This window comes from Malus sylvestris, chromosome 6 (genome assembly GCF_916048215.2).
Source record: "Malus sylvestris chromosome 6, drMalSylv7.2, whole genome shotgun sequence".
NCBI lineage: Eukaryota > Viridiplantae > Streptophyta > Magnoliopsida > Rosales > Rosaceae > Malus > Malus sylvestris.
In genome coordinates this window covers 28,784,772-28,811,532 of record NC_062265.1, presented here as the reverse complement: position 1 = coordinate 28,811,532, position 26,761 = coordinate 28,784,772, and the positions used below count along the sequence as shown (strand labels likewise).

Below are 26,761 nucleotides of genomic sequence, written 5' to 3'. Positions count from 1 at the left end.
CAGGGGAAGGCAGATTGTTTGCACTATATGCAAACTGGCACTTGCAAGTATGAAAACAACTGCTTGTTTAATCACCCTGATCCTACACCTTTAGAAGAATCTCGCCCACAATCCACTTATGAATCTCATGGGATTCATTCCGAAACTGCAGAATGGAATGATGTCATCACTCCGGTATTATACTCTTGTGTCTATTTACCTCTCATGATTTTGATGTACGAATTACCATTTTTTTAGGGATAATAGTCGGATCTTTTCGTGTTTTGATTTCTTTCTTTTCCTTCTCATGCTCTTTGAATATCTGGAAGTATGCCGAAACTGCAGAATGGAAAGGTGTCATCACTCAGGTATTATAGTCTTGTGTTTATTTACCTTTCATGATTTTGATGTACGAGTTACCATTTTTTTAGGGATAATAGTCGGGTCTTTTCGTGTTTTGACTTCTTTCTTTTCCTTCTCATGCCCTTTGAACATCTGGAAGTATGGCTGGGAGTGATGCTACAATTCCGCAACAGCCTGAGTTATAAGTATTGCATGAAACGCCAGCTAGAGGAGTTAATCGTTTTGTTATTTTGAACTTGGAAATGTATCAAACCTTGTCACCCAGCTGCCAGCGGTCTGTCGGATGTAAGAACTTAATTGAAGCCGGAAAATGTAAATCATTTCGTATTTGAAGCGATTTTACTAGAAAATACAGGTTAAATTTGGGGAGTATCCGCTCAACTTTGCTTTGTGGTTATGGTCACTTCCCAATTATATTTGATTTGCTTGTTGGAGAATCCTACCTACAGAAGTGATTGTGTTAACTATTGACCTCCAAACCAAACAAACCCCAACAATGGGGAAGAATTGCTGGATGAACTCAAACATTTTGTTTTTTGAACCAAGTTAGTGTCTACATAGAGATTATTTGATCCTCTCCTCGCGATGAATAATTCGACGGGACAAAAAAAAATTTGATGATCCTCGACGACAATGAGCAAAACAAACAAGTGTGCATCATGAATTTACGAGGTTTGAAAAAAAAAAAACTTGTGTATGTGCCTCCTCCTGAAGTGAATTTGTCAAACCTTCTCATTTGGTGCGTAGAATTAGATTTGATAATTTGCTATTTTAAGATACGGTGAAGTAAGAAATGAAGGTCGTTGTGAATGATTCTTCATATGGGGGCGGGATTAGAAGGGATAAGTTATAAGAGATGTTGGTATCCTACCATTTATTGGGGGTTGAAACATCTCCCAGACCCTGCCTAAAGCGGGAGCCTTGTGCACTGGTACGACGACCTTTAAGCTCCAGCATATATACCAGAAGGAAGCATGCCTGCACGTCCACCATATATGATGAACAACTCAGTGACTGCGACCAACGTCTACAAACAATATCCACACCAGAATCAAGTTGAAGAGTTCCCAGCAAGACCTGGCCAACCTGATTGCAGTTATTTCTCAAGAACGGGAGATTGCAAGTTTAAATCTAATTGCAAATATCACCATCCAAAAACTCAGACTGCCGTAGCCCCCCATTCGCACTCGGTGACAAAGGCCTGCCGTTGAGACCAGTAAGCTCTTCTTTTGACTTTGGTAATGAGTTCCTGATTTCGGAATATGACCTTAGGAAGGGTTTTTTCGCTTTGTTCCTGAATCATAAAGATTATTGACTAATTGTTGTCTCCTCTCCTGTCTATGATGAGAGCCTCAGTTTGATTCCATATTACATGATCGCACAAAATTTGTTTCAAAATCCAGGATCAGAACATTTGCACACATTACAGATCGCATGCCATTAACGTTTGCTTCTTGTCTTCAATCCCGATTAGTTCGTCTTCCATAATATAAAGAGAAGACTCGGCTTTGTTCTTCACCCATCTGGGAACACTATCCGAACTTGTTCCTTTCATTGTAGAGACACCATATCTTTCATTCCTCTCTGGAGTGGCTTTGATTTTTTTTGTGATTCTATGTAATTTTCTGGCTATTCGATGCCTATACCAAAGATTCTTTGGAAAGTAAATGGTTCTGTGGAGCAATTTTGCAAATGGAGTCGCACTTTGCTTGTCATATATGTGGTACAGGAACTCATCAATGACATTTTCAGCATCAGAGGTCAAATCTCTGACGCTTGTAACCCACGTTTTCACTCCTTCTGTTTGTGGTTCCTTGCCTTCAGCATCTATTAAGAAAGATTTCATGAAAGCTTATCGGTTTATGATTCAGTTTGTTTTACTTTGCGAGTTTGTTTTACTTTGCGTACATGGTTTTCATGAAAGCTTAGACGCAAAGTATATTCAGTTAAGATTTTAAAATATTTTGAGAGTTATAAAATAGCTCAAAGCTTATTGATTTATGATTCAATTAGCTTAAAGCTTATCGGTTTATGATTCAGCTGAGATTTTGAAACATCTTGACAGTTGTAAAGTAGCTCAAACAAACGTGCCCTTATGGTTTATGATTCCTTCGTATCGAAGTAATAGCTATTGCGTCTAAGTACACGAGTGTCCGCTTTTCCAAAGTATCTTTGGAATTGAAAAGCAATCCAAACATGCCTCTGCTAGAAAAAGCCGACGCCTTTGATTTAACCAGTCAAAACCCAGTTTCTACAATTAATCAACCAACTAGAACTCAATTTAATCCGTAATGATAATGTAGCTGCTAGTTCACAGCAAACCCAGCAACCCAGTTTCAGCCGCCGCCTCCGCCGTCCCCGCCAGCGCAAAAACTACCAATGTTGCCAACGGCGCGTGTTCTGCTACCGGTGTCATTTACAGTGTTGGTCGAAATTTATAGGTACTTTCGATCCGGACGGCAATCGGAACTCCCTCAAGGCGTCGCCTTTCGCCTAAATCCCATCGATGATCAAAGTGGTCATCCACCGTCTATTCCGTCTCATGCGCCGTCCGATCTCGATCCTGAAATCCTTGAATTGATTCGGACACTCGACCCCGCCGTGATCGAATGGATTAGGAATCTCGACCCTGCTTTCCTCGATGAGATTCGGAAGATTCAGGAATTGAGTTTGAAGGAAAAGGAGGAAAAAGAAAAAGGGAAGGAGAGAGAGACTCAAGAGGAAACTGAGAAGGAGAGAGAGAGCGAAAGCGGCAGCGGAGGAGGAGGGAATGAGAACGGTGGTGAGGTGGTGAAGGAGGTTGTTGAGGAGAGTAGCACAAGGAATCACCCTCGGAGAAGGGAAAACAAGCAGGTATGTCACTCGTCTTTCGCATTTAGCAATTGCATATGTATGTTTACGGTTGAAAGATTGAGGCTTTTCGTGTTTTCCGGCCTCACCTCTCATTGTTTCAGCTGAGAAATGCATATATGCATGTGTTATAGTATAAAGAATGTGTTAATCGGTTAGTTTATTATGCCGTGACGATGATGTTTGTCAGCGGGATTGACTCGAAATAAACACACATATCATATTTGTTAAAGATGAAGATTTTCTTTCACATCCATCTTTGTAGTGAAATTTGTACGTGAAAAATCGGGGCTTTGGGCCTGCATTTAGTGTTTGAGACGTTAATGGCCTTGTATGATTGCATTAAGTATTTGTGTTGTTGGTGCTCACTTTGTGTTTCTTTGTGTTTTGAACTATGTCATATTTATTAGATGATGGTGTCCAAGGACAAGGCAATGCAGGAGGAAGAGTTGGCAGAGAAGCAAGACCAGACCAAAAGCAGGGTTATTATCTATCCAAATTCCGAAGTTCTGGTTTTTACAGCAAGTGCTTGGTTTTCATGTTTTACATCATTAAGTTTGTTTTGCTTTGCATATTTGGTTTCAAGTAGTATCTTAACTTTTAGTATATAGCATTTGCATGTGTGTTCATGGTTGAAAGACAGACATGTCATGTTTTCTAGGCCTCAGATCTCATTGTTTCAGCTGAGAAATGCATGCATGCATGCATATGTTATAGTGTAAAGTATATGTTAATTGGTTAGTTTACTATGCTGCCATTGACTCGAAATGGAGGCATTTATCAGAATTGTTAGAGTTGAAGTTTTTCTTTCACATGAATCTTTGTGTTGAAATTTGTCCGTGAAACATCAGGACTTTGGATTAACAAAAAGAATTGGGATTTTGGGCCTGCATTTAGTGTTTGAGACATTAATGCATCTGGCCTTGTATGATAGCAGGAAATATTTGTTGGTGATCACTTTGTGTTGAAGGTGTCTGAGGACAAGGCAAAGCGGAGGGAAGAGTTGGCAGAAAAGCAAGACCAGACCGAAAACAAGGTTATTATCTATCCGAGATTATGATTTTACAACAAATTGCTTGGTTTTCATGTTTTACATCATTATGTTTGTTTTTACTTTGCATATTTGGTTTCAAGTAGTATCTTAGCTTTTTGCGTTTAGCATTTGCATATGTATGTTTATGGTTGAAAGATTGAGATTTTCCGTGTTTTCCCGGCCTCAGCTTTCATTGTTTCAGCTGAGAAATGCATGTATGCATGTGTTATAATCAGCGAGTTTATTGTGCCGCGATGATGATCTTTGTTAGCAGAATTGACTTGAAATGTAGGCACATATCATATTTGTTAGAGGTGATGTTTTCTTTCACGTACATATTTGTTCTGAAATTTGTACGTGAAAAATGGAGACTTTGAATTAACAAAAAAAATGGGGACTTTGGGCATGCATTTAGCGTTTGAGACATTAATGCATATGACCTTGTATGATTGCAGGAAATATTTGTTTTTTTTTTTTTTGGTGTGCTCACTTTGTGTTTCTTGGTGTTTTCAACTTTATCATATTTATTAAAAGAAGGTGTCTAAGGACAAGGCAAAGCAGTGCGAAGAGTTGGTAGAGAAGCAAGTCCAGACCGAAAGCAAGGTTAATATCAATCGGAAGTTCTGGTTTTTAACTTTTTGCTGCAACTACTTGGTTTTCCTGCTTTACATCATTAAGATTGTTTTACTTTGCATATTTGGTGTCATGTACTATCTTAACATTTTGTATTTAGCATTTGCATATGTATGTTTATGGTTGAAAGATTGAGACTATTCGTGTTTACCCAGCCTCAGCCCTGATTGGTTCAGCTAAGAAATGCATGTATGCATGTGTTAATCGGTTCGTCTATTATGCCGCGATGATGATTTTTCCAGCAGAATTGACTCAAAAGGAGGTGCATATCATATTTTTTGGAGATGATATTTCTCTTTCACATGCATCTTTGTGGTGAAGTTTGTACATGAAAAAATTGGGATTTTTTATTAACAAAAAAAATTGAGACTTTGAGCTTGCATTTAGTGTTTGAGACATTAATGCATCCGGCCTTGTATGATTGCAGGAAATATTTGTGTTGTTGATGCTCACTTTGTGTTTCTTGGTGTTTTGAACTTTATCAAATTTATTAGAAGGTGTCTAAGGACAAGGCAAAGCAGAGGGAAGAGTTGGCAGTGAAGCAAGACCAGACCGAAAGCAAGGTTATTATCTATCCATAGTTCTGGTTTTCAATGCAACTGCTTTTAATGTTTTCCATCATTAAGTTTGTTTTACTTTGCATATATGATTTCAAATAGTATCTTAACTTTTTGTATTTAGCATTATGTATGTTTATTGTTGAAAGATTGAGACTTTTCTTGTTTTCCCGACTTCAGCTCTCATTGTTTCAACTGAGAAATGCATGTATGCATGTGTTATGGTGTAAAGAATGTTATAACCGGTTAGTATATTAAGCTGCAATCATGATCTTTGTCAGCAGAATTGACTCGAAATGGAGGCACATGTCATATTTGTTAGAGATGATGTTTTCATTCAAAATTTCATGTGCATCTTTGTGGTGAAATTTGTACTTGAAAATTCGGGACTTTGGATTAACAAAAAAAAATGGGGACTTTGGGCCTGCATTTAGCATTTGCGAAATTAATGCATCTGGCCTTGTATGATTGCAGGAAATATTTGTGTTGTTGATGCTCACTTTGTGTTTCTTGGTGTTTTCAACTTTATCATATTGTTTAGAAGGTGTTTAAGGACAAGGCAAAGCAGAGGGGAGAGTTGGCAGAGAAGCAAGGCCAGACCAAAAACAAGGTTATTATCTATCCGAAGTTCTGGTTTTGAACTTTTTACTGCAATTGCTTGGTTTTCATGTTTACATCATTAAGTTTGTTTTACTTTGCATATTTGGTTTCAAGTAGTATATTAACTTTTTGTATTTAGCATTTGCATATCTATGTTTATGGTTGAAAGATTTAGACTTTTCGTGTTTAGCTCTCTTTGTTTCATGCTTTAGCTGAAAAATGCATGTATCCATGTGTTATAGTGTAAAGAATGTGTTAATCGGTTAGTTTATTATGCCGTGATGATCATCTTTGTCAGTGGAATTGACTCGAAATGAAGCACTTGTCATATTTGTTAGAGATGATGTTTTTCTTTCACATGCATCTTTGTGGTGAAATTTGTACGTGAAAATTGGTACTTCGGATTAACCGTAAAATGGCGACTTTGGACCTGCATTTAATGTTTGAAACATTAATGCATCTGGCCTTGTATGACTGGATGAAATATTTGTGTTGTTGGTGCTCACTTTGTGTTTCTTGGTGTTTTCAACTTTATCTTATTGTTTAGAAGGTCTTTAAGGACAAGGCAAAGCAGAGGGGAGAGTTGGCAGAGAAGCAAGGCCAGACCAGAAACAAGGTTATTATCTATCCGAAGTTCTTGTTTTGAACTTTTTACTGCAATTGCTTGGTTTTCATGTTTACATCATTAAGTTTGTTTTACTTTGCATATTTGGTTTCAAGTAGTATATTAACTTTTTGTATTTAGCATTTGCATATCTATGTTTATGGTTGAAAGATTTAGACTTTTCATGTTTAGCTCTCTTTGTTTCATGCTTTAGCTGAAAAATGCCTGTATGCATGTGTTATAGTGTAAAGAATGTGTTAATCGGCTAGTTTATTATGCCGTGATGATGATCTTTGTCAATGGAATTGACTCGAAATGAAGCACTTGTCATATTTGTTAGAGATGATGTTTTTCTTTCACATGCATCTTTGTGGTGAAATTTGGTACCTCGGATTAACTGAAAAATCGCGACTTTGGACCTGCATTTAATGTTTGAAACAGTAATCCATCTGGCCTTGTATGACTGGATGAAATATTTGTGTTGTTGGTGCTCACTTTGTGTTTCTTGGTGTTTTCAACTTTATCATATTGTTTAGAAGGTGTTTAAGGACAATGCAAAGTAGAGTGAAAAGTTGACAGAGAAGCAAGACCAGACCGGAAGCAAGATTATTGTCTATCCGAAGTTCTGGTTTTTACTTCAATTGCTTGGTTTTCATGCTTTACATCCTGAAGTTTTCTTTTACTTTGCATATTTGGTTTCACATAATATCTTAACTCTTTCTGTTTTGAGTGACGATGGGGCTTCTCATATGGTTATCTGAAAGCTAGTAGGTTAGCATGCACAACTGAACATGATGAACTCATAGGCGACATGGTTATCCTAAACCTTTTATCTTGTAGCTAACAATAGAACGATGAGGGTCTTGAACGTGATCAACTTATAGTCGAAGTGTTTTCATGACATTTGTATGGTGTTACATTACAATCACATATTCCTTTTTACACAGGATTACAATTAATTTTCAAATCTGTGCAATGTGCATGGCGGCCTAGTAACAGTTTCCTGATGTTAATATAACACTTGAGCTTGTTGCAGTATTGCCCAGGACGACGTAAAAGGGAACGCTCTGTAGCTCCAGCTCTGAAACTTAACTTTTTGGGCCTGCCAATTCGTCCGGTATAAACTCTTGGTTTGATCTGCAAAAATATGAGGAATGAATATCTATCTATTCATGGTGCTTAAGATTTGAGATTTTGTCTTTGCTATTTTCTTAGTCTGTTGGAGCTACCATCAAGTGTCCATACGTTCGCTGAATAATTATTTTAACGTATTACAGGGGAAGAAAGATTGTTTGCACTATATGCGAACTGGCACTTGCCAGTATGAGAACAGCTGCCTGTATAATCATCCTGATCCTACACCTGCAGAAGAATCTTGCCCACAATCTGCTTATGAATCGCATGGGATTCATTCCGAAACTACAGAATGGAATGATGTCATCACTCTGGTATTATAGTCTTATTTACCTCTCATGATTTTGATGTACGAATTACCATTTTCATGCCCTTTGAACATCTGGAAGTATGGCTGGGACTGATGCTACAATTCCGCAACAGCCTGAGTTATAAGTTTTGCATGAAACGCCAGCTAGAGGAGTTAATCGTTTTGTTATTTTTAACTTGGAAATGTATCAAACCTTGTCACCCAGCTGCCAGCGGTCTTTCGGATGTAAGAACTTAATTGAAGCCGGACAATGTAAATTGTTTCGTATTTGATGTGATTTTACTAGAAAATACAGGTTAAATTTGGGGAGTATCCTCCCAACTTTGCTTTGTGGTTATGGTCACTTCCCAATTATGTTTGATTTGCTTGTTGGAGAATCCTACCTACAGAAGTGATTGTGTTAACTTTTGACCTCCAAACCAAACAAACCCCAACAATGGGGAAGAATTGCTGGATGCACTCAAACATTTTGTTTTTTGAACCAAGTTAGTGTCTACATAGAGATTATTTGATCCTCTCAGCGCGATGAATAATTCGACGGGACAAAAAAATTTGATGATCGTCGACAATGAGCAAAACAAACGAGAGTGCACTAAGAATTTACGAGGTTTGACAAAAAAAACTTGTGTATGTGCCTCCTCCTGAAGGGAATTTGTCAAACCTTCTCATTTGGTGTGTAGAATTTAGATTTGATAATTTGCTATTTGAAAATATGGTGAAGTAAGAAATGAAGGTCGTTGTGAATGATTCTTCATCTGGGGACAGGATTAGAAGGGATTAATTATAAGAGATGTTGGTATCCTACCATTTTGTAGGGGGTTGAAAATGATATGTTTTCTTCACTCTGCACTTCATCTTCTACCTTTTAACTTGGACAGAACTTCTTTGTTTCTTCCGTCCTTCAACATGCTTGAATTTACTGTGTTACCAAATCAAATCCAATCTTAGGCACCAAGCAAACTCTCGAACTTGGGGAGTGGGATGATCAGATTGATACAAAGTAAGGTCATGTAACAAGCAAGAACCAACTGCTGCAAACCTAAATAAAGTGACGTTCTTGTGCCCAATTATTTAACTGAGAACCGCACAATATATATATAGACCTAGAAATGTTAGAATATGAGCATGATTATGAATATGTGGATTAAGTTATTTGATTCAAGATTAAATAGGAAGTCCTTATTGGGAGTGGATTTGTAATCCATGTCATGCTGAAACACTATGTGTATTGAATTTGTTGTCTATATGGATTCTAATAGGGGAATCCTTGTAGGACTTGGCTAGGATTATGATATATATATATATATATATATATATATATATATATAGTGGCCTCTGCTCTCACAGTTACCGTGCTCTATTCTTTTGAAACAAGACCTATTATTAGTAAAGAGCAAACTAATTACTGAAGAGAGAAGAAGGTGCACCTCTGGTTTGCTGCAGAAACAAGTCATGGCAGGCTCTTCGAATTCATCTGCATGTAATGTGTTTGTTTTATGTTCAAAGGTTTATGAACGTGGTTTTGTGTTTGAAGTTCTGTGATTCATATTATATGTTTATGTTAACATGTGGTATTAGAACCTAGACTCCATGCTATGAATTCAGCCTTGAAATTGAGTGGTTCGTAAGTTAACAAAAAAAAAAAAAAAAAAAAAGAAAAAAAAAACAAGATCCAAATTATTTCAAGGAAATTTAATATTATGTGGTATTATTGATTGAAGTTTCTTTGTAAAGGACTAACTACTCACAATTAAGATTACTATTATCTCGATATCCTGCAAAATTTTCATATGCAGTATGCATGAGACATTTGAAAACGGTCTATTGTTGCATATCTTATTGTGATCTTGTAAGTTCTCGATGAATCAGTCATTCTATGTATGATTGTCAACTATGTGTTGATAAGTCTATATGTATGAATCATTGATGCAAGTTTTGATGTGCGAACCGCAAAAGGAAAGTAGGAACCTAATTGGTTCATGATTGTGATTTCATCTGCAGTGTCTGAAATATCCTTGAAGACTTTGAACTTGGCAAATATCCCAATTCTCACTAGAGGGAGTAACTACAAAAAATGGAGGAGAGAAATTGGATTGTTATTGACAATCAATGAGTATGACATTGCCATTGATACTCCAAGACCAATGATCACAGATCAGAGTACTAGAGCTAAGAAGATTGATCATGAAAGGTGGACAAGAGCCGACAAAGTGGCACTTTCTATCATGGAGAGTGGTATGACTGATATAGTTCGTGGAGGCATTAAGAAACATGATTTAGCAACTGATTACTTGAAGGCTATTGAGAATAAATTCAAAGAGTCACAGAAAGCAGAGATCAACCAATATATGTCACTGCTAACAACTTACAAAATTGATAATTCTGGTTCAATCAGGGACCATATTATGAAAATGATTGACGCTGCAAAGAAGTTGGATTCAATGGATGTTAGCATTGGAGAAAAGCAGTTGGTTTTCATGATTCTTCAAACTCTCCCATTCAAGTACTCTCAATTAAAGGTGCTTTATAATACACAGGACAAGAGTTGGGATGTAGATGAGTTAATTGCACAATGTGTTCAAGAAGAGACTTGCCAAAGGCAAGAAAAAGGCAAAGAGGCAGAGATTTTGAACTTTGTGCAAGGAGGAAGAAGGAAGAAATCATACAATGCTGGAAATAATTTAGGTCAGAACTTCAAGAATTCTAGGAATTCTGATAAGACTAGTATTTCTGCTAAAATATTTGAATCTTCCAAAGGGTCTAACAATCTTAAACCTAAAGTTAAAAATGTAGCTAAGCTTAAGTGTTTTTTTTCTGCTAAACTCGAGGTTATTTAAGAAAAGATTGTGAACTGTTTAAAGACTATCTGAAAGCTAATGGGAAATAAATAGTTAATGTATGTGTAGAGTCAAACTTAATTGAGATTCCTTTTAACTCATAGTGGTTTGATACTGGCTCCATAGTTCACATAACTAACTCATTGCATGGTTTTGAAAAACAAAAGGATGCTAGTTTTAACTGTTTTAATGTTTCTTGTGGGGGAAGGGACAAATGTTACAGTTAAAGCTGTTGGAACAATTAGGTTAAAACTGAATTTTGGTTTTATTTTGCAATTGAATGATGTGCTTTATGTGCCAAAGATGAGAAGAAATTTGATCTCAGCCTCTAAACTCGTGAAAATGGCTTTTCCTTCCTAGGTGATGATGAATGTTTACAACTTTTTCAAAAGAACTATCTTAATTCCAATTTAGGGATTGCTAGCTTAGTTGAAAACTTATGGCAATTGGAGTGTAGTGTGGTCTTTAATGAACATCATGCACTAAATATAAGCATTAAGAGAATGTTAAACATTGACACTTCTTACATTCTTTGGCACAAGAGATTAGGTCATATATCAAAAGAAAGAATCACTAAACTATCAAAAGCAAACTTGATTCCTTCACTTGATTTCGAAACTACCATTGAATGTGTGGATTGTTTCAAAGGAAAGCTAACTAAGTTTCGAAATTTTGAAGCCAAGAGAAGCAAAAATTTACTTGAGATTATTCATACTGATGTTTGTGGTCATTTCCCAACTAAAACAATTTGTGGAAACAGTTACTTTGTTAATTTCATTGATGATTCTTTCGGTTATACATTTTTAATGAGTGAAAAGTCAACTGTTCTTAAATGTTTCACAATCTTTAAGACTGAGGTAGAAAAGCAGTTAAACAAATTCATTAAGATTGTTAGATTGGATAGGGGTGGAGAATATTTTGGCAGGTAAATAGAGTTTGGACAACAGAATGGTCATTTTGCACTCTACCTTGAATAACAAGGAATTGTGGCTCAATACACAACTTCTGGCACACCACAACAAAATGGAGTATCAGAAAGAAGAAACAGGACATTGATTGGCATGGTGAGAAGCATGATGTCAAGGTCTAAGTTGCCTAGTTTCTTATGGGGTGAGGCTCTGAAGACTGCTAACTATATACTTAATCGAGTCCCTAGCAAATCAGTATCAACCACTCATTTTGAAGTCTGGTATGGTAGAATGCTAGGTTTTGGTCACTTAAATATTTGGGGATGTAAGGCAGATGCTAGGTTCTATAATCCGGAGGAAAGGAAACTGGATCCAAGGACGAAGTCTTGTTATTTCATAGGTTACTTGGAAAAATCAAAGGGGTTTAAGTTCTATTGTGCATAGGCTCACACCAGAATCAAGGAAACCCATAATGCAAGGTTGTTTGAAGATCAAGATGTCTCGGATTTTACCATTGAGAACTTTATATTTGAGGAACTTGAACAACCATCAATTGAAGCATCTTCAAGTGAACATTGCCCAGTTTTGGTGTACTCTCAAGCCAATGATCAACACATTGAGTCTGATCATTCTAATGAAACTGATGAAGTGATGGAGCAACAAGAAGTAACTGAAATCAAGCATGAACTGAGTCAGCAAGCTACTGAATTAATTGATAATGCTCAGCAAGTTGGACAACAAATTGACAATATTCAAGTTCAACCTGAAATCAAAAGATCCACAAGAAGTCAAGAACAAGAAAACCTGCAATTACAAGTGATTTTCTTTGTTATCTTCAAGAAACTGACTATAATATTGGAGACATTGATGATCTAACAACTTATTCATAGGCCATAAGGAGTTCACAGTCAAGTTTGTGGAACAATGCAATGAAGGAGAAGTTGGACTCAATGTACAAGAATCAGGTTTGGTTGTTAGTGGAGCCAAGGACTAGCCTGTAGGGTGTAAATGGGTGTATAAGACTAAGAGGGATGCACAAGGACAAATTGAGAGGTATAAAGCTGGGTTGGTTGCTAAAGGGTTTACTCAGAGAGAAGGTATTGACTATAATGATACCTTTTCACCAGTGTCTTCCAAAGATTCAATGCGAATTATTATGGCAATCACTGCCCACTTTGATCTTGAGTTACATCGGATGGATGTAGAAACAACCTTCCTTAATGGTGATCTTCAAGAAGACATTTACATGGTACAACCCCCTGGATTTATTGAAAGGGGAAGGAGAATATGGTCTGTAAATTAAAGAAATCAATCTATGGTCTCAAGTAAGCTTCCAAACAATGGTACTTAAAGTTTGATCAAGTGGTTACATCTAATGGTTTTGTTGAGAACAAACTCGATGATTGCAAGTTTGGATCCAATTGCAAGTTTAATCACCTTGTTAGAAGGAAAACCAACCAGGTATACCTCTTTTATTTCGATTATTCAGTTGAAAGATTGGATTTTTAGTTTATATTTGCCCATCCTCTGTTAGTTTCAGCTGAAATTCTGCAGCAATGCAGCAAAGCCATATATGTGTTTGCATTTGTAGGGTTGTAGCTGAAAATGGTGTTCTTTTCGTTTACATACATTTTCAATGAGATTTTGCGTTAAAGAATGGTGATGACGAACTCCGAGTGGCTTAGACTGTATGATTAGAACATTTCTGCTATTGGTTCTTATTAAGAGTTCCACACCATTAGTTAGATGATTAGTTAAAATGATTGTACAAGTCAGTAATATAGTTAGTAAGTTTGCTAGTAATATAGTTAGTTAAAATGATTGTACAAGTCAGCTCTCTGAATAATATTTTCTGTGGCTTTGATCCGTGCTCTGTTCTTTGCTATGGAGGAAAGCTCAAAACTTTGTGTAGTCCACATGTTTGACGAAATGCACAACTCAAGATTTTTTGTGAAGGTTATGTTTTAAGTCCCTTTTCTCTGCATTCTTGAACAATTAGAATGGATCTTTTTTGGGTTTTTCAAGTTTTTTGGTGCTGGTTAAGAATTATGGTTCTACTACTTGGTTGTGGCTTGTGTTGTCTTTTGGAAGTATATTTGTTCAAGATTTGGGTATTCTTTTTGTGTTTCTGTTGTGCTCCTAATTTCAAGAATATTGTTGGATTATGTAAAATGGCACTATCAGTTGGAGTTTTCTTTGGGTATGCAACAAGGTGAATTGTAGTGAAATGTGGATGAAGGGTGCGATCTTAAGGATGGGTTTTGATGGTTTTGAAGATGGGTTTTGATTCTTGTCTCTGTACTTCTTTGAAATTCTACTCTGTTTCTTTTGTTGGGTTTTATTTTTCTGCAACTCTTGATATGTTTGGAGAAATGGGTGTGCATTCTTGCATTCTAGCATATACAAGTTTATAGTTATTCAGATTATGGTTTGTGCCAACATGAGAAGTGTATTGTCTGAGAAGATTGTTCAAGAGCTAACTGAGGAGTTGTGCGGTATATTCCTTATCACATCCTGTAATGTCGAGTCTAACCAGCTTAGTTGTTAGCATGTATCTACTGTAAGTCCGGTTATATGTGTCTTAGAAAAAGATGAAGTTTGAAGAAGTTGTTGATAGTAAATCCCACAAAGGTAATCCCGTGTTATGAGTAGGTAAATCCTACGAAGGGTAATCCTACATAGATGTTGATTTTCTGTTGTTGAAATTGTGAAGGCTGATGCCATTGTTAAGAGAAGTTGTTTATGGTAAAATCCACAAAGGGCGATCCCGTGGTACTATAGTTAAGGCCGATGCCACACTATAGTTTGTTAATTTTCTGTTTTTGTCAATATTAAAGGCCGAAGCCAATATTGAATGAGATTGTGTACGGTAAATCCCATGAAGGGTAATCCCGTAAGAAATTGTTATAACAGGTATGAGGGTGTGTTACAACTCCTTTATAGAAGGTTGTTCTTTGATTGAAACTCCTGTGAGAGGCAGAGAAATATTGGCGGCAGAAATACAATTAGTCACTTGTCCCACACCATTAGTTATGGAGAGGAATATCCATCTTAGGCATTGCTTGGTTTGTTGCTGGTAAAGAAGGGTATATGCTGTTATGAAGTGTGTGGTTAGAAGGGATCATATTGGTTTTGAAAATCTTCACGTTCCTCGTCTACTCTATGTGAAAGTTTATCGGCACTTCATGTGATTCTTTGTGCAGCTCTGGTTAGAGGCAGAGGAATACAAGTCCATTGGTTGGATTCAGAGGCTAGAAATAAAGAGGGTATTTGTACTGCTGAGGTCCATATAAGTTACCATTATTTCCCATGGTTGGAACAGGGAACTTGCCGGAGAATATGTGCCATATGTTGCATATGTATACCCATGGTGGTATAACAGAGATCTGTTCAAGTTTCTTGCTTATGAGCATCTTCCTCATCTCCTAGATTTCTAAAGACTAAAGCTGCTGTGATGGTTAGTAGGTTGGATTGGCATAGACTATAGACTTAAATGTTTTGTGCTTCAAAGATCAACTAGAGACAGAGGTTGGGTTTCTGCATAGTTTAGCTTCATAGTAGTTATTGCAGATATTCTTCCAATCTCAAACTGAGTTTCCCCAGTTGAGATTTAGGGGGAGTATTAAGAGTTCCACACCATTAGTTAGATGATTAGTTAAAATGATTGTACAAGTTAGCAATATAGTTAGTCAGTTTGTTAGTATTTGGTTAGAGTAGTTAGGCTCTCTTACAGAATTGTGTAATCTTTCTTTTTCAGTTAATACAAGTCTCATATTTCTCTCTAGTTCATCTTTCTCAGTTACTCTTTCTTCTCCATTTTCTCTTCGATTCTCAAATATTTCAACGTAGTTAACAGTTCTCACTTTCGGTTTACTGGTGTTTTGATTTGTTCATATTGAAGGTGCCTAGGGAAAGGGTAAAGGATAAGGATGAGTCGGCAGAGAATCCAAGCCAGACGGAATGCAAGGTTATTATTGTTGTAATTCTCAGCAATTTTGTATTTGAAGCCATGGTTTTTACTGATATTGTTTGATCAACATGCCACAGATCAGTATATTATGTTTTAGTTCATGTATTTGTTATCATAGTGGTAATTGTTATGATGATGGGGTTTTCGGAGTCGGCTTATCTGAAAATTAGGTTGGCTTGCATAACCAAATAAAAAAGCTAAAATCTTTTATCTTGTAGTTAACACAGAATCCTGAAATCTTGAACTTTATGCGCCTATATCGTATGGGGAGGCGAGTCATCTGTTTTGATCAAATTATAGCAAGTTGATAACTAGCAAGCAAATATTCACTGGATGGGTTTTCATGAAATTGTATGTTTTTTTCACGACATTCTCTTATTCCTTTTATACAGTAATTACAATTATGCTTTCAGATGTAAGTAATAGTTCTTCCCTTTGTGACTTGTATTCAAATATCTGCAATGTGTACCCCGGTGGACTAGTCACAGTTTCATAGGAGGATCTGATCCCCCATCTGGATTTGGCAATGATGGTCCTGCATCGTTACAAGTTGCATCACAATCAAAAGTGGCACCACGGCCATTGAATGAGGCTCCAGTTTACACGCCAATGATGATTCCACCACCTCAAGGGGTTTCTTCTCAAAATTCAGAATGGAATGGTTATCACGTACTTTTACTTAACACTACCTTTTTATAGTCTCGTGTTTGAATAACTGTGATCACTTTGGTATACTAGTTAACAGTTTATGAGGGATAAGAGATCAAGATTTTTTGTATGTTTAATTTTCTTATACTTTTCGGCCATGCTTTTTATTCGTTTTTGGCTCATAAATCTAATCATTTGCTCATGCACAGATGCTATGAATTCTATCCTATAACCAGGACTTAAAGTTCCAAATAGTTTGACAAATTGCTGTCTGCAATAGTTGTAGTAATTTGTTTAGTTGATATTCCTGCGTACAAAACTCGTTAATTGGCATCCGTATTAGTTTCCGATATCCCTAATATTAATGCCAATTGTTTTTCTGTTTGCACCTTTAGGCTCCAGCATATATACCAGAAAGAAGCATGCCTGCACGTCCACCATATATGATGAACAACTCAGTGACTGAGACCAACGTCTACAAACAATATCCACACCAGAATCAAGTTGAAGAGTTCCCAGCAAGACCTGGCCAACCTGATTGCAGTTATTTCTCAAGAACGGGAGATTGCAAGTTTAAATCTAATTGCAAATATCACCATCCGTCAATTTGACCACCCGTCACATATATCATCTTCAACTACATCTGGTACTGATCATCAACTTCCTTTCGGTGACTGGGCGACTACTAATGGGGCGGGAATAGCTGGGAGCAGAAGTTGGAACTGATGGTACAAGTCAGCTGCAGCCCGCGCAATAAGTTATGCATGAATGCTTGCCTAGAGCACAGGATTCGCATCACCGAGGACATGTGTAATCTCTCTCTTTCGGTAAATTCAATCTTAGAAATGTATCAAACCCTTTCACGCGGATGACACAAACTTTTTAGTTGTGAATAAAACGTGTAAATGATTTCTTATCCATGTCACTTTACCGGAAAATACAAGTTTAGTCGGGAAATATCCTTTCAATTTCGTCGTCGTTGCCTATTCCCCGACCAACTTCGAATGGCTTGGTTGTTGGTGTATCGAACTTGTTGCGGCATTTGCGTTGTCTGTTGCATGTAACATTGATTAAACTTGCACATAAAACACCAATGAAAAAGACGAACCCATATTACAAACTAACATGTTTGTAGGTACGGAAGGACCTGTGAAGTTGACAATATACTCGGGTCATATAAGTCAACGTATACGTCAACTGAGGTTATATAAGTTAACCTTTGCCTCAAAATAAAAACCTAGGATAATCAACATCAGTATCCACTTTTCCAAAAACAGCTTTGGAATTAAGCAATCCAAACATGCCTCTGCCAGAAAAAGCCGACGACTTTGATTTAACCAATCAAAACCCAGTTTCTACAATTAATCAACAAACTAAAACTCAATTTAATCCGTACTGATAATGTAGCTGCTAGTTGCAAGTTCACAGCAAACCCAGCAACCCAGTTTCAGCCGCCGTCCCCGCCAGCGCAAAAACTACCAATGTTGCCAACGGCGCGTGTTCTGCTACCGGTGTCATTTACAGTGTTGGTCGAAATTTATAGGTACTTTCGATCCGGACGGCAACCGGAACTCCCTCAAGGCGTCGCCTTTCGCCTAAATCCCATCGATGATCAAAGTGGTCATCCACCGTCTATTCCGTCTCATGCGCCGTCCGATCTCGATCCTGAAATCCTTGAATTGATTCGGACACTCGACCCCGCCGTGATCGAATGGATTAGGAATCTCGACCCTGCTTTCCTCGATGAGATTCGGAAGATTCAGGAATTGAGTTTGAAGGAAAAGGAGGAAAAAGAAAAAGGGAAGGAGAGAGAGACTCAAGAGGAAACTGAGAAGGAGAGAGAGAGCGAAAAGAGCGAAAGCGGCAGCGGAGGAGGAGGGAATGAGAACGGTGGTGAGGTGGTGAAGGAGGTTGTTGAGGAGAGTAGCACAAGGAATCACCCTCGGAGAAGGGAAAACAAGCAGGTATGTCACTCGTCTTTCGCATTTAGCAATTGCATATGTATGTTTAGGGTTGAAAGATTGAGGCTTTTCGTGTTTTCCGGCCTCACCTCTCATTGTCAGCGGGATTGACTCGAAATAAAGACACATATCATATTTGTTAAAGATGAAGATTTTCTTTCACATGCATCTTTGTAGTGAAATTTGTACGTGAAAAATGGGGACTTTGGGCCTGCATTTAGTGTTTGAGACATTAATGCATCTGGCCTTGTATGATTGCATTAAGTATTTGTGTTGTTGGTGCTCACCTTGTGTTTTGAACTATATCATATTTATTAGATGATGGTGTCCAAGGACAAGGCAATGCAGGGGGAAGAGTTGACAGAGAAGCAAGACCAGAGTGAAAGCAGGGTTATTATCTATCCGAATTCTGAAGTTCTGGTGTTTACAGCAAGTGCTTGGTTTTCATGTTTTACATCATTAAGTTTGTTTTGCTTTGCATATTTGGTTTCAAGTAGTATCTTAACTTTTTGTATATAGCATTTGCATGTGTGTTCATGGTTGAAAGACAGACATTTCATGTTTTCTAGGCCTCAGATCTCATTGTTTCAGCTGAGAAATGCATGCATGCATATGTTATAGTGTAAATTATATGTTAATTGGTTAGTTTATTATGCTGCCGTTGACTCGAAATGGAGGCATTTATCAGAATTGTTAGAGATGAAGTTTTTCTTTCACATGAATCTTTGTGGTGATATTTGTCCGTGAAACATGAGGACTTTGGATTAACAAAAAGAATTGGGACTTTGGGCCAGCATTTAGTGTTTGAGACATTAATGCATCTGGCCTTGTATGATAGCAGGAAATATTTGTTGGTGATCATTTTGTGTTGAAGGTGTCTAAGGACAAGGCAAAGCGGAGGGAAGAGTTGGCAGAAAAGCAAGACCAGACCGAAAACAAGGTTATTATCTATCCAAGGTTATGATTTTACAACAAATTGCTTGGTTTTCATGTTTTACATCATTATGTTTGTTTTTACTTTGCATATTTGGTTTCAAGTAGTATCTTAACTTTTTGTATTTAGCATTTGCATATGTATGTTTATGGTTGAAAGATTGAGACTTTCCATGTTTTCCCGGCCTCAGCTTTCATTGTTTCAGCTGAGAAATGCATGTGTGCATGTGTTATAGTCAACTAGTTTATTATGCCGCGATGATGATCTTTGTTAGCAGAATTGACTTGAAATGTAGGCACATATCATATTTGTTAGAGGTGATGTTTTCTTTCACGTGCATATTTGTTCTGAAATTTGTACGTGAAAAATGGGGACTTTGAATTAACAAAAAAAATGGGGACTTTGGGCATGCATTTAGTGTTTGAGACATTAATGCATATGGCCTTGTATGATCGCAGGAAATATTTGTTTTTTTTTTTTGTGTGCTCACTTTGTGTTTCTTGGTGTTTTCAACTTTATCATATTTATTAGAAGATGGTGTCTAAGGACAAGGCAAAGCAACGCGAAGAGTTGGCAGAGAAGCAAGTCCAGACCGAAAGCAAGGTTAATATCAATCCGAAGTTCTGGTTTTTAACTTTTTGCTGCAACTACTTGGTTTTCCTGCTTTACATCATTAAGATTGTTTTACTTTGCATATTTGGTGTCATGTACTACTATCTTAACATTTTGTATTTTGCATTTGCATATGTATGTTTATGGTTGAAAGATTGAGACTTTCCATGTTTTCCTGGCCTCAGCTTTCATTGTTTCAGCTGAGAAATGCATGTGTGCATGTGTTATAGTGTAAAGAATGTGTTAATCGGTTCGTTTATTATGCCGCGATGATGATTTTTCCAGCAGAATTGACTCAAAAGGAGGTGCATAAAATATTTTTTGGAGATGATATTTCTCTTTCACATGCGTCTTCGTGGTGAAGTTTGTACGTGAAAAAATTGGGATTTTTTATTAACAAAAAAAATTGAGACTTTGAGCTTGCATTTAGTGTTTGAGACATTAATGCATCCGGCCTTGTATGATTGCAGGAATTATTTGTGTTCTTGATGCTCACTTTGTGTTTCTTGGTGTTTTGAACTTTTATCAAATTTATTAGAAGAATGTGTCTAAGGACAAGGCAAAGCGGAGGGAAGAGTTGGCAGTGAAGCAAGACCAGACCGAAAGCAAGGTTATTATCTATCCATAGTTCTGGTTTTCAATGCAACTGCTTTTAATGTTTTCCATCATTAAGTTTGTTTTACTTTGCATATATGATTTCAAATAGTATCTTAACTTTTTGTATTTAGCGTTATGTATGTTTATTGTTGAAAGATTGAGACTTTTCTTGTTTTCCCGACTTCAGCTCTCATTGTTTCAACTGAGAAATGCATGTATCCATGTATTATGGTGTAAAGAATGTTATAACCGGTTAGTTTATTAAGCTGCAATCATGATCTTTGTCAGCAGAATTGACTTGAAATGGAGGCTCATGTCATATTTGTTAGAGATGATGCTTTCATTCATAATTTCATATGCATCTTTGTGGTGAAATTTGTACTTGAAAATTCGGGACTTTGGATTAACAAAAAAAAAATGGGGACTTTGGGCCTGCATTTAGCATTTGTGAAATTAATGCATCTGGCCTTGTATGATTGCAGGAAATATTTGTGTTGTTGGTGCTCACTTTGTGTTTCTTGGTGTTTTCAACTTTATCATATTGTTTAGAAGGTGTTTAAGGACAAGCCAAGGCAGAGGGGAGAGTTGGCAGAGAAGCAAGGCCAGACCAAAAACAAGGTTATTATCTATCCGAAGTTCTGGTTTTGAACTTTTTACTGCAATTGCTTGGTTTTCATGTTTACATCATTAAGTTTGTTTTACTTTGCATATTTGGTGTCAAGTAGTATCTTAACTTTTTGTATTTAGCATTTGCATATGTATGTTTATGGTTGAAAGATTGAGACTTTTTGTGTTTAGCTCTCTTTGTTTCATGCTTTAGCTGAAAAATGCATGTATCCATGTGTTATAGTGTAAAGAATGTGTTAATCGGTTAGTTTATTATGCCGTGATGATGATCTTTGTCAGTGGAATTGACTCGAAATGAAGCACTTGTCATATTTGTTAGAGATGGTATTTTTCTTTCACATGCATCTTTGTGGTGAAATTTGTACGTGAAAATTGGTACTTCGGTTAACTGAAAATTGCAACTTTGGACCTGCATTTAATGTTTGAAACATTAATGCATCTGGCCTTGTATGACTGGATGAAATATTTGTGTTGTTGGTGCTCACTTTGTGTTTCTTGGTGTTTTCAACTTTATCATATTGTTTAGAAGGTGTTTAAGGACAATGCAAAGCAGAGGGGAGAGTTGGCAGAGAAGCAAGGCCAGACCAGAAACAAGGTTATTATCTATCCGAAGTTCTGGTTTTGAACATTTTACTGCAATTGCTTGGTTTTCATGTTTACATCATTAAGTTTGTTTTACTTTGCATATTTGGTTTCAAGTAGTATCTTAACTTTTTGTATTTAGCATTTGCATATGTATGTTTATGGTTTGAAAGATTTAGACTTTTCGTGTTTAGCTCTCTTTGTTTCATGCTTTAGCTGAAAAATGCATGTATGCATGTGTTATGGTGTAAAGAATGTGTTAATCGGTTAGTTTATTATGCCGTGATGATGATCTTTGTCAGTGGAATTGACTTGAAATGAAGCACTTGTCATATTTGTTAGAGATGATGTTTTTCTTTCACATGCATCTTTGTGGTGAAATTTGTACATGAAAATTGGTACTTCGGATTAACTGAAAAATGGCGACTTTGGACCTGCATTTAGTGTTTGAAACATTAATGCATCTGGCCTCGTATGACTGGATGAAATATTTGTGTTGTTGGTGCTCACTTTGTGTTTCTTGGTGTTTTCAACTTTATCATATTGTTTAGAAGGTGTCTATGGACAAGGCAAAGCAGAGTGAAGAGTTGACAGAGAAGCAAGACCAGACCGGAAGCAAGATTATTGTCTATCCGAAGTTCTGGTTTTTACTTCAATTGCTTGGTTTTCATGCTTTACATCCTTAAGTTTTCTTTTACTTTGCATATTTGGTTTCACGTAATATCTTAACTCTTTCTGTTTTGAGTGCCCATGGGGCTTCTCATATGGTTATCTGAAAGCTAGTAGGTTAGCATGCATAACTGAACGTGATCAACTCATAGGCGACGTGGTTATCTTAAACCTTTTATCTTGTAGCTAACAATAGAACGATGAGGGTCTTGAACGTGATCAACTTATAGTCGAAGTGTTTTCATGACATTTGTATGGTGTTACATTACAATCACATATTCCTTTTTACACAGGATTACAATTAATTTTCAAATCTGTGCAATGTGCATGGCGGCATAGTAACAGTTTCCTGATGTTAATATAACACTTGAGCTTGTTGCAGTATTGCCCAGGACAACGTAAAAGGGAACCCTCTGTAGCTCCAGCTCTGAAACTTAACTTTTTGGGCCTGCCAATTCGTCCGGTATAAACTCTCAGTTTGATCTGCAAAAATATGAGGAATGAAAATCTATCTATTCATGGTGCTTAAGATTTGAGATTTTGTCTTTGCTATTTTCTTAGTCTGTTGGAGCTACTATCAATTGTCCATATGTTCGCTGAATAATTATTTTAACGTATTACAGGGGAAGAAAGATTGTTTGCACTATATGCGAACTGGCACTTGCAAGTATGAAAACAACTGCTTGTATAATCACCCTGATCCTACACCTGCCGAAGAATCTCACCCACAATTCGCTTATGAATCTCATGGGATTCATTCCAAAACTACAGAATTCATCACTCCGGTATTATAGTCTTGGGTTTATTTACCTCTCATGATTTTGATGTACGAATTACCATTTTTTTAGGGATAATAGTCGGATCTTTTCGTGTTTTGACCTCTTTCTTTTCCTTCTCATGCCTTTTGAACATCTGGAAGTAGAGCTGGGACTGATGCTACAATTCCGCAACAGCCTGAGTTATAAGTTTTGCATGAAACGCCAGCTGGACTTGGAAATGTATCAAACCTTGTCACCCAGCTGCCAGCGGTCTTTCGGATGTAAGAACTTAATTGAAGCCGGAGAATGTAAATTATTTCGTATTTGATGTGATTTTACTAGAAAATACAGGTTAAATTTGGGGAGTATCCTCTCAACTTTGCTTTGTGGTTATGGTCACTTCCCAATTATCTTTGATTTGCTTGTTAGATAATCCTACAGAAGTGATTGTGTTTAACTATTGACCTCCAAACCAAACAAACCCCAACAAGGGAGAAGAATTGCTGAATTAACTCAGACATTTTATTTTTTGAACCGAGTTAGTGTCTACATAGAGATTACTTGACCCTCTCATTGCGATGATTAATTTGACGGGACAAAAAAATTTGATGATCCTCGACGACAATGAGCAAAACAAGAGAGAGCGCACCAAGAGTTTATGAGGTTTGACAAAAAAAACTTGTGTATGTGCCTCCTCCTGAAGTGATAATTTGCTGTTTTAAGCCATGGTGAAGTAAGAAATGAAGGTAGTTGTGAATGATTCTTCATCTGGGGACGGGGATTAAGAAGGGACAAGTTATAAGAGATGTTGGTATCCAACCATTTTGTGAGGGGGTTTAAAATGATATGTTTTCTTCACTCTGCACTTCATCTTCTACCTTTTAACTTGGACAAAACTTCTTTGTTTCTTCCGTCCTTCAACATGCTTGAATTTACTGTGTTATCAAGTCAAATCCAATCTTAGGCACCAAACAAGCTATCGGACTTAGGGAGTGGGATGATCAGATAGATACAAGGTAAGATCCTGTAACAAGCAAGAAATGACTGCTGCAAACCTAAAGAAAGTGACGTTCTTGTGCCCAATATATATATATTGACATAGAAGGGCAAAAGAAGCCAAAATCAATAAAAGCAGAAGTGAAAGAAAAAAAAGGAAGAAAAAGAACTTTTTTATATATATGAGAGATTTGCTGTTCCACGTATATTTCCCAGGCACAAGAAAAAAATGTCTTTAATTTGTTTGTAGTAACTCCTCCCAGTCACACCCTAATATTTTTGCATCATCACCTCGCCCTCATGAGCTGTTGTTGATTCGTTCAACCACAGCAAAACCATTTATTCTGCAAATATTCAGTTAGAAGATTAGTAACAAAGCTATGAGAAGATTTGTGACCTATTTAAAAGTACTTTTAAAATAACTAAAAACACTTTTAGATCACTAAAAGCGCTTTCTGACCATGTTTGGAAGAAAAAATTTGAAGAAAGCACCTGCCATGTGCTTCTTTTATGGAATCACCATTTGAAAATGCTAATCTAGAAAACACTTGTACGTTTCATAACTTTTTTGAGAGAAGCTCGTGAAAATTTTCATTAACAACACGCGCTTCATGAAATAAGTTTAACATTTTCTGCCAAAAGTTATTAGAAGCGTTTTTGCTTGTCCAAAAGCAATTTTAGCCTTCTTAAAGCACTCCAAACAGGCCATATTTACGGACAAAACCCGAACATCAAATTTCAAGAGCAACTTCTATAGTGTTTGTTACCTTTGGGGGAGGATACTTAGGATAATGCTCATTGACAGTGTTGTATCCAGCACCATTTCTTCGTGTGCTGCCGTCATTTTTTCGTGGGGTGACGATCTTCACTTGAGCCGCACTGGTCTTCTTGTCATCTCTGGCCTTGTTGAATATAACAGTAAATCCTTCAGCTGAAGCTGGGTTGTTTACATCCCATTCCCCGAATTTCGGCAACGGTCGACCTTTATCCTGCTGAAATATTGTAAAAACAAGCTCCGATTAGTATCTGCAGATACTCTAAACTGGCTAGGTCATCAATCGTCTTGATCCTACTCGGTTTGTAATTAACACCGAAAACTTAATGAAATGAAACCAAAATATATTTCCACGCATCTGCCTCCATTTTTCACGTCCTTGTTCATCTAACCTTCACCTTACCTCCACATCAATCTTCTGCGTTTCTTACACAGCGACGTGTATGTGTGTCGTTAAGCAACTGCATCGGGACTTAGAATTTACTTTTTAATAAACTTAAGGAAAAGAATCATGCGTGAAATTATATTGTACTCTCTAACCATTGTAATGAAAACAAGAAAAGAATTTCACATTAAGATGGGTAACAATTTGATTGATTAGGGGCAATGAATTTGCAAACTCCGTCTATGTAAATTTATCTTATACTGCAGATCCCAAGCCTAAATAAAGGAGGAGGGTGAGGGCGTTAGGTAGTCGATAGCCGGCACTTCTTTCTTAGGTCGAATCCCTATGAGAGGCAATGAATTTGCACCAAAAAGGAAAAACGAAAAGAAGGGCTCGAAGGAAGATCCTCCATATACGTATCTTTCCAGAAATGCATGATAAGTTTCCATGCTAGGAATGATGGGAAAACTACTATCCCTAGGTCATTAGAATTGAAAACCTTGAATTCCTAACAAAACTAAAATTTAGAGCATTGCACAACCTAATAAAATTCAATCTTTCTTTGATCTTTTCTGTCCTAAGAAACTGTCAAGAATTCACATAACAAAAAAGAAAAGAATAGAATTTTAATTGGTCAACGTACGGAAATTATATCGCCATCTATAACTCGAAATTTATACATGTTTGTACGGAAAAATGAGGGAAAATAATGAAAAAAAGAGGAGATGGAGAAAATGTTTACCGAAGCCATGATGGAGGAAGGCAGGATCTGCCCGACCTGATGGTTTGGAGGAGGAAGTTTTACAGGAAAAGATAATAGAAAGGGAATGGTGCAGACAGACTGGAGAGAGAGAGAGAGAGAGAGAGAGAGAGAGAGAGAGAGAAAGAGAGAGAAAGGTGCGATTTGTTAGGCAATTTTAGGAAACAAAATGAAGAGCTAGCCTTTTTGTTAATCCTGTTAATCCTGTTAAACCCCTTTTGTTTTCTATAATCATAGATCATGAGTGTCTCACATATATATATATATATATATATATATATATATATATGCAACCATTTAAAGGTAAACTACGTCTTATATGACTTTCCTATCATAAATATATACAAATGATATCGGAGGAGAAGAAAGTCGAATCGAGGATCTCAAATGCAATTACGGACCAGCGATCCCAAATTAAAGAAAGAGATGTAAGAAATTAAAGAGGGGTACATAAATACTGTTCCCTGCATATTTTGAGCCTAATCTAATAAAGGGACTGAGAATTCAATAATTAAATTTTAATTCGACCAACTTTGAAAAACTTACGAGAAAAATAAATCTGGTAAAAATTATGAGCTCTAGTAAAAAACGATCATCATGGCTGAATTGGTTGTAGGCACTGAACTATTCGGATTTGAATTTTAGATAGATTAGTAAATTATGAGCTCTGGTAAAAAAT

At 36.9% G+C, this 26,761-nt stretch overlaps 3 protein-coding genes and 1 long non-coding RNA gene across 53 annotated transcripts in view; 2 read left to right on the top strand and 2 right to left on the bottom strand.

The window, feature by feature from the left end:
- Positions 1 to 23,623, top strand: part of LOC126627400 (stress response protein NST1-like) — a 40,498-nt gene extending 16,875 nt beyond the window's left edge. For 18 of the 50 annotated variants that reach the window (XM_050296923.1, XM_050296891.1, XM_050296922.1 and 15 more), the window contains 10 exons: positions 4,760 to 4,828; positions 5,353 to 5,421; positions 5,957 to 6,025; positions 19,853 to 19,924; positions 20,472 to 20,543; positions 21,080 to 21,148; positions 21,684 to 21,752; positions 22,791 to 22,871; positions 23,032 to 23,193; positions 23,331 to 23,623. In XM_050296923.1, the coding sequence (XP_050152880.1) occupies positions 4,760 to 4,828; positions 5,353 to 5,421; positions 5,957 to 6,025; positions 19,853 to 19,924; positions 20,472 to 20,543; positions 21,080 to 21,148; positions 21,684 to 21,752; positions 22,791 to 22,871; positions 23,032 to 23,193; positions 23,331 to 23,342 (744 nt within the window). In that variant the 3' untranslated portion in view covers positions 23,343 to 23,623. Of the gene's footprint in view, positions 1 to 3; positions 175 to 308; positions 348 to 481; positions 724 to 4,759; positions 4,829 to 5,352; positions 5,422 to 5,956; positions 6,026 to 8,256; positions 8,441 to 19,852; positions 19,925 to 20,471; positions 20,544 to 21,079; positions 21,149 to 21,683; positions 21,753 to 22,790; positions 22,872 to 23,031; positions 23,194 to 23,327 lie in introns of those variants that run through there. The other 32 variants (XM_050296930.1, XM_050296929.1, XM_050296920.1 and 29 more) reach the window with 18 other exon arrangements.
- On the bottom strand, positions 31 to 23,239 carry LOC126627425 (uncharacterized). The gene is made up of 2 exons (XR_007625012.1): positions 23,117 to 23,239; positions 31 to 88 (listed from the first exon to the last, which is right to left on the bottom strand). It is a non-coding gene; the product is annotated as an uncharacterized LOC126627425 (long non-coding RNA).
- On the top strand, positions 14,908 to 17,397 carry LOC126627418 (zinc finger CCCH domain-containing protein 43-like). Its single transcript, XM_050296950.1, has 3 exons — positions 14,908 to 15,775; positions 16,275 to 16,447; positions 16,822 to 17,397. Exons 1-3 carry the CDS (start codon positions 15,769 to 15,771, stop codon positions 17,035 to 17,037), a joined length of 396 nt encoding a protein of 131 aa, XP_050152907.1. The 5' UTR covers positions 14,908 to 15,768; the 3' UTR covers positions 17,038 to 17,397.
- Positions 23,624 to 24,318: 695 nt separating the features above from the next.
- On the bottom strand, positions 24,319 to 26,201 carry LOC126627420 (protein NOI4-like). The gene is made up of 3 exons (XM_050296954.1): positions 26,065 to 26,201; positions 24,930 to 25,154; positions 24,319 to 24,506 (listed from the first exon to the last, which is right to left on the bottom strand). Exons 1-3 carry the CDS (start codon positions 26,071 to 26,073, stop codon positions 24,483 to 24,485), a joined length of 258 nt encoding a protein of 85 aa, XP_050152911.1. The 5' UTR covers positions 26,074 to 26,201; the 3' UTR covers positions 24,319 to 24,482.
- Positions 26,202 to 26,761: the final 560 nt, after the last annotated feature.